Here is a 7177-nt window from a genome sequence, read left to right as displayed (position 1 = left end):
GTAAGTTGACTTCTTTATCTAAATTCTATTTTAAAAGGGGAACTGTGTCTTCATCACAGTTCAAAATTGTCGAAAAGCCTAGAATACATTTACGAAGTATTTATGTATGAATGTTCATATGTAGATATATTTATAGAAGTAACTGAGTGTGATTGATTTATTTAATCAGCCGCCTGTGCTGCATCATACATTATTATTGGCTGCCGAGCGGCGTTTCCGCCTTCATCACTGAGGGCCGGGATTTTGGGGCATTTGTTGATATCCGGGACCGACTTGGGGTGGTCCCACAGGTCCACCCATTTGTTGCATTGGCGAATGCATAATGGGATTTGGACTCGATCCAACCATGGACCCAACTGGAGGACCAATAGCCTGAAAGAGAAAGAAAAGTTAGAATAACATGATTCTTGTATTAAATATGAATAATATAATAAAACCAAAAAGAACGCTCCCTATTAGCAAATCGTAAACTCTTGTGGTTCTTCGGTCGTATAAAGACCTATAAAACTTTTATCAAGACCAATTTAGTTTTACCTAAATATCGGCAACCTACTGATGTAAAATTAATGCAGAAAAATTCAAACATACCTGATTTGGTGGTGGTACGTCATTTGGTAATTGTAGATTGGTCAATAAATCTCTTACAGCCGGAAACAGTGAACACTGCCCATGTGGTACACCATATTCCGAGAAACGTCTCAACAATGTACTTGCTGCAATGGCGGCTGGCGATTGAACCGTTTCACGCTTTTCAGCCAATTGTGTTAAATTCGAATTAAGATCGTACACCATTGGTAAAACTAGTGACGGACTATCCTTCCATTCTTTGCCATTATATGGTATTCTTGTAATTTGTAACTGAAATTAGATTCAAATTAATAATCGCTAACTTTACCAGCGATCGACAACTTACGAAGAATAATATTTTCAATCGCACTATATGTACACCGGGATTGCCAATTGGGACAATGGGTGCCGCTGATGGTGGCACCCGAGTACAGAACTGCACTGTCCATTTTAGTTGATCTCCTCCCAATTCAGGCTTCATTTCCAAGCGCATTATTTGTACAAAGTCTTTAAGAACTTGCGGTGTACAACTCAAAACACGACTAAAGCCATGCAACGAATTGGGACGGTACGGTGGCGCAGCCACTCGTGTATCAAAGAATTGCTCTAGTACCAGAAAATCTTCAGGACTCAATTGGAAAGGTTGTTTGCCATCCGGAGTGGGTGGAGGTGGCAATGGGACAATCTTCAGGTGTAACGATTGCATATGAACCTGATTTAGAGTCACTTGACATTGCATGCCATCGACTTTGAACAACACCACACCGGGCTCGTTCGAGTTCAGTAGCTGTAGTGTGTCGTCATTTTGAATGTTTCGATAGAGCTGACGTCTCATGTAGACACAACCAAGAAAACGTTCCAATGGACTTATATCCGGTGTTGCACCAATTTCCTTATTGGGATGTGGACTGGGACGACAAAGTAGGTCCAGTTTTTCATGTGTCAATATGGTTGGTATTGCTCCAGCCCATGAACGATTGGCTTGGGGCATCCGATTGAGGCTTTGTGAATTACCCGAGTTGTTACCGGCAGGATTTTGACCAGCCGTGCCTGTTTGGCTAGATTTGTGATCTGGACTTTGTCCTGGTCTCGGTGATGGCCTTGGCATACTCGGTGATCCGGGCCAATTACTATTGGCCGGTGACATTGCCGCAAACGGAGAGTCTTGGTGACCTTGCATGTAAAGTGTGTTGGGTCCGGGACTGTGAACCATATGCGGACTTGGTTGGGGATTTAGTGGCGATGAGGGCATAAGACCACTAGGAGAAGGATGCGGCATGTGGGGTCCTGGCGGCGAAGTTAGGTTATAGTTCGGATGATTTTGCCCGGTACCACCTCCAGACGATCCACCACCAACAGGATGAGGACTGGCTGGGGTATGGGGATTCGAGCTAGATGGTGGCGTATGGGGTGCCGGAAAACGCAAGCCGCTATCTCGGGGTGATTGAGGTCCTCTCATGCCAGCACTAAGAAATGGTGATGAGCCTCCCGTTCCACCACCTGATACACTGCCTGGTCCGCCAAAATTATCTTCCATGCCCAAAGGCGAGGGAGGATTGTCATCTTCACTTTGTGATCGACCACGATAAACCGCATTCTCGTCAACGTATTTTGATAGGAATCCCTATAAAAAGACGTATTAAAAATTAAAAATTCCAACATATATAATGGCAAACAGAAACATACCTTCAATCCTTGTATAGGTGTGAATTCGACAATTAAATTGCGATCAAAACGACTAAAGGCACCATCACGTATTGAAACCAAACGTCCGGATTTAAAACGTATCTCAAGACAATATATAGATTGGTAAGCCAGGCGTATCAGACAAGGCGATTGTGGTAGAATACAAAACGACAAGACGGGTACTTGTGGTCGCTATCATGTAAAGGGGAAACATATAAATTTATGAAAATAGAATATAAAATTTTCATGATTTACCGGTATTCCAAGATGGGGAATAATTGGCAGCTTAGCTATAGATGATAGAGGATTATAGGTTTCATGTAATATGCACACCATTTGGGCCAAACTATGTTGGCTATTCAAGTGTGTAGCCAATTGATCTCGCATCATCGAGTGAGCATTAACGGTTGTTATGCCACCCATAAATGTCAAGCGAAAGCCATGTGATTGTGCTGACCAATATATATTACAAATCACCTCCTTTTTGGGTCCATAGCCGAGAAGTAGATTTATATAATTGTACGAATTTATACTAACCATATCGGCAATATTTAATCGTTCTGCAAAGTAAAATAATAATTGGAATTACATTTCAAAATTTCTTTTATATCGTAAGAACTTACTGTTTTTGATGTGTTCAGCAAAATTGTACGCTAACGTATAGAGATACACAATTTTCGACCAGTCTTTTAGTAAATCTTCCACTGTTTTTGAGAAATCATGATTACTTTGTTCATATGTAAGGTAAACTGTTCGTCGATTGCCCTGTTCCTTGGCATGATTACTTTGTAGTGGAGTGCTGAAAAATACGAACTCCACAACCCAGATACGAATTTGATTATTTTTATTCATCTGAGAACGGATAGAAATGGACAGTAGTCGTTTCATTAGATCCTTCCATATGTGCGGCTCAATGGTCGGCAAGGTTTGTATATGAGGTTGTGGCTGAAATATAGAGACTTTAATATAAAGTTTAAAAAATAAGCTTTTCAAAATTTACCTTCCCTTGTTCATGGCTATGCGTCTGCCCTGGTTTGGGCAAAGCGAGTATTTTCAATACCAATGACGTGGCATTGGATTCCACCTGCAAACCACTATGGGGTATATTGTGTTTGGTCAAGGCTTGTGCTAAATTCAAAAATGGTATTTTCTCATCACACATGGCCACAACGTGAGCAAGTTCGGGTATAAAGTAAGCTGGATAAATTGTTTTTGCTTGTTTTGCAGACGGTGCCCCATGTTCATTGCCCGCTTTTCGTTTATGTGGCGGTGTATCTGAAAAAATAAAATTTCATTAGAGGAAAATATATTTGCTGCTTTTGATTTAACCAACCGTCAACATCTGTTCCAGGGCCATGTGTAGAGACAAAAGTATCAAATTCAATAAGTTTAAGTAGTTTTGTATAAACTCTTGGCACTTCGGCATTAGAAGCGTTCCCCGCAGCTTGCTGGGCGGGTGTGGCCTGTACTGGAACCAATTGTTGTGCGGATTCTTCCACAGTAGTATCATTTTCTTTTGTCTGAAAAGCAACGAATCCTAGATGGAACGTATACTCCATTTCATTAGGTGTATTTGGCTTCTCCTTCAGCTGCACAACCTGTATAAAAAAATAATTACACCAGTTGTTGTGTGGTAAACACAAGCTACTCTTACCAATATAAAATTCGGGTGACGATGTAGTTTAACGAAAATTTTATGCCTTCCTGCCTGAAGCAATGGATTATCGGGTGCCTTGAGAAATGGTAAAGTTTCGGTAGCGGTAGCAGGCAGATGCTGTAGTGTCTTTTCGCAACGTCGATGAGTTATCCAATAACGTAATTCAGACATTATTTGCGGCAATTTGTTGCGATCTCCATTAAGGCAAACCTGCATTTCTGGCATTATCGGACAGTCCAAATGCTTGGGAACATGACAGCGCAACATTCCCGTATGGGTGTCTATTGTTATGTGAATTTGTTCTGCCCTTAAACAGGGCGTTAGAACCGGCACTGTCAATATAGCCGGTGTACCTTGTAAATTAACTAAATAAAGGAAAGAGTTTAGATATACAATTATTTCGCCAAGCTGTAAGAACTCAAAGACATTTACACTCACAATCAACGTCTTTGAGAAAAGCTTGGAATTCCAATTTCAAGTCAGACAAACGTGATACAGATCGTATGTAAACAGTATGTACAATAAGCCGTTCCATCGACAAATGATCGGAACGTACTGCGCGATCGGCAACCTCAGCTGATTCTTTAGCCCCCAAAGATGGTATATGAACCACGGCCAGGGGGCGTCCAATTTCATTGGGATCTGATTGTACTGTTAAGCGATAACCCAATTCGGATTTAGGATCTTTGCTGGTTAATTCACGCCAATAGGAAACTGTGATTTTCACACCCGGAATATATTCCTCGACTTGTATATTGTCGTCCAAGCGCTCATAACTGAGACGCAATGTTTGGGTATATAGAACTTCTAGTTGGAGTGATTGACAAAAGTAGTGTAGGCAGTTGTAGACTTCGCTTAGGGCATTAGGATTTTCAACAAGTCGAGCTTGTATAAGTTGATGAATATAATTGACTTGAAGGGGATGCACCAAAGCCTTTCCATCTAGTAACAAATTAAAAATTGAATTGTAGGCGGTTATTTCTACAGAAAACATGATATTACCTCCTGTTTCTTTGTCTTCAACCAAAATATCAATATCGAGCAAACGCCAGGGAACTGTCGGACTATCACCCATCACGGTCAAGGAAACTCTAAACTCGTGTTTTACCTCAAATGTAACACGACCATTTCGTATCTACAACGAATTCACAAAATTAATACACATTTTTACTACAAATAGGAATTTTATACCAACCTTGAACTCCCTTAATTGTGGCATAAGTTTTCCCGTAACTAGTCTGTGCTGTATAACTTGATTTAGACGTTGCAATGTTTGGCGCTTTTCTTGAACTGTTATTGGATCGGGGGGAACAATACGCTCTCGTATGCAGGTTGGCAAGCGATTATATGTACCTTTGGTTAGAACCTCAACAGCAGCAGGTATATGAAAATTGGGTAAACACGCCCTTACCAGTGTTTCGCGGGACATACGAGCCAGCATATCTGCCGTTTCAACAAACAGCATATTTTGCTTATCCAAAAAGCTCATTATATTCTGTTAAAAATAAAAGGTACATTACAGTTGATTCTACCCAATGCAATTGGTCGTATAAGTAACTCACCGCTGATTTGTCCACTTTGGATACAGAATTTGCCCATTTCACCAGAGCAATAAGGCGAATAAATAACTGCCTTGTGCGTGCAGCAAAATTGTAAATTTCAATTTTACGTTCCATGTCCGACTTTCGTGGCAGCCTGGAAAAATCGCAGATTGTTTTAGTTGCAGCAAAGATGTGACATGTGTCAAATTTACTTTCGCATATGGATACATGATGGGAAAGTCTACTTTCCCCACAATTGCATTGTATCAAAATACTTACAATTCTGCCAACACAGTCAGATCGTGATAGGTTCTCTGTATGATGAAATCAATGAGGACTGCCAAGGATATTGTGTTCATTCGTGGACTTCCTTCTTGGCCTTGCGGCAGGTAGCCTGCCGCTAGACCCTGTTCCAGTGGCTGTGGTGCCATCATGTAGATAGATTATCACAGCTGTCGAAAACACTCGCTTCTTTTATGAATAATTTGAGGAAATTTCACAACGAGTCCTTTAAAGTCACATTTATTTTATATAAACAATTATTTTCTCGTAAAATTAAACAAAATCTTCCACAAATTTGCAACAATCTCCATGAAATAAGCTAGGAATAAGTAGATCGACTTTCGGCTAATCGATTAATCGGCTTTTTGTATTGAAAAATAATAATCGAATTCATAAGAAATCGCAAAATCGACTTTTCAAGATCGACTTTCGATTTTCTTCATAAATACTTGGTTTGTTATTTATCTGTTCCCGTACTGCAAGAATCTACTACTTTTACTACGCTAACAAAGAAAATTAGTGAAATCTAGTAGATTCTAGCAGTACGGGAACATGCCAATTATTTTGTTTATTAATATTGGCATATGTCGTCTTATTACAAAACAAAAAAAAAAAAAAACAATGAGCAAAATAACAAAACAAAAAACAATAAAGGGCTAAGCAGAATGCTCGCGTTGAGCCATCCGTTGCGTTATGTGTTATCGAAAATACAACAACCACAAGGAAACGATAACACAAACGCTCGAAGTTGATGTGCTCGAAGTTGATTAACCCTTTAAGGGATAAACAGAATGTTCGCGTTGGGCGTTTTTTGTTATTGCGTTAACGCGCGCAAAAAGTTAAAATATATTTAACTCCGAAGCGCAGCGCACAACAAATTCGTGCGTTTGTGTTATCGTTTCCTTGTGGTTGTTGTATTTTCGATAACACATAACGCAACGGTTGTTTTCATACATTTTTATATTTTCTAAATTCAAATGTCACACGGCTTCAAGCGTTGGTGGTTGTTGTATTTTCGATAAAACATAACGCGATGGATGGCTCAACACGAACACCCTGCTTAATGCCATGTTCGAGATTTTACTATTTTCTTCATATATCATATGTCAAGGATTTCAAAATTTTTGTTTCTTGTTTTATCGTTGAATCACATATGTAACTAGAAAAAATAATTCTCTTTCTCCTGACTATAGCATGATATATTTACTTTTAATTCATGTTTTCCATTTTTTCTGAAAATATTGTTTTTTTCAACATTTTTATATTTTCATTTGTATATGTAAATAAAAAATTGGAGAATTTTTGATTGGGTTTCCCACATTTGTTTCTTGTTTTGCACGCTAATTAAAACCAAAAGGGAAAAAATGCATATTGCATTACGAAGATAACAAAATTTACATCCTGCTGCATATATAAAAACTAGACAATTTGTTACTTTTCATTC

General features: G+C 39.3%; 1 protein-coding gene across 1 annotated transcript; it reads right to left on the bottom strand.

Annotated features, from left to right (window-relative positions):
• Nucleotides 1-156: 156 nt before the first annotated feature.
• LOC133323618 (mediator of RNA polymerase II transcription subunit 14) lies at nt 157-6003 on the bottom strand. Its single transcript, XM_061532533.1, has 14 exons — nt 5731-6003; nt 5473-5605; nt 5106-5405; nt 4913-5045; nt 4349-4852; nt 3908-4275; nt 3587-3851; nt 3274-3528; nt 2877-3209; nt 2509-2813; nt 2254-2445; nt 914-2191; nt 589-858; nt 157-372 (listed from the first exon to the last, which is right to left on the bottom strand). The coding sequence occupies exons 1-14, from the start codon at nt 5883-5885 to the stop codon at nt 226-228; spliced, it is 4638 nt and encodes a 1545-aa protein (XP_061388517.1). The 5' UTR covers nt 5886-6003; the 3' UTR covers nt 157-225.
• Nucleotides 6004-7177: the final 1174 nt, after the last annotated feature.

This window comes from Musca vetustissima, unplaced genomic scaffold (assembly GCF_032173495.1).
Source record: "Musca vetustissima isolate MV318-11 ecotype Yass unplaced genomic scaffold, APGP_CSIRO_Mvet_v1 utg11233, whole genome shotgun sequence".
NCBI classification, from domain to species: domain Eukaryota; kingdom Metazoa; phylum Arthropoda; class Insecta; order Diptera; family Muscidae; genus Musca; species Musca vetustissima.
Note: the sequence above shows the minus strand (reverse complement) of the source record. Positions and strands in the feature narration are given on the sequence as shown.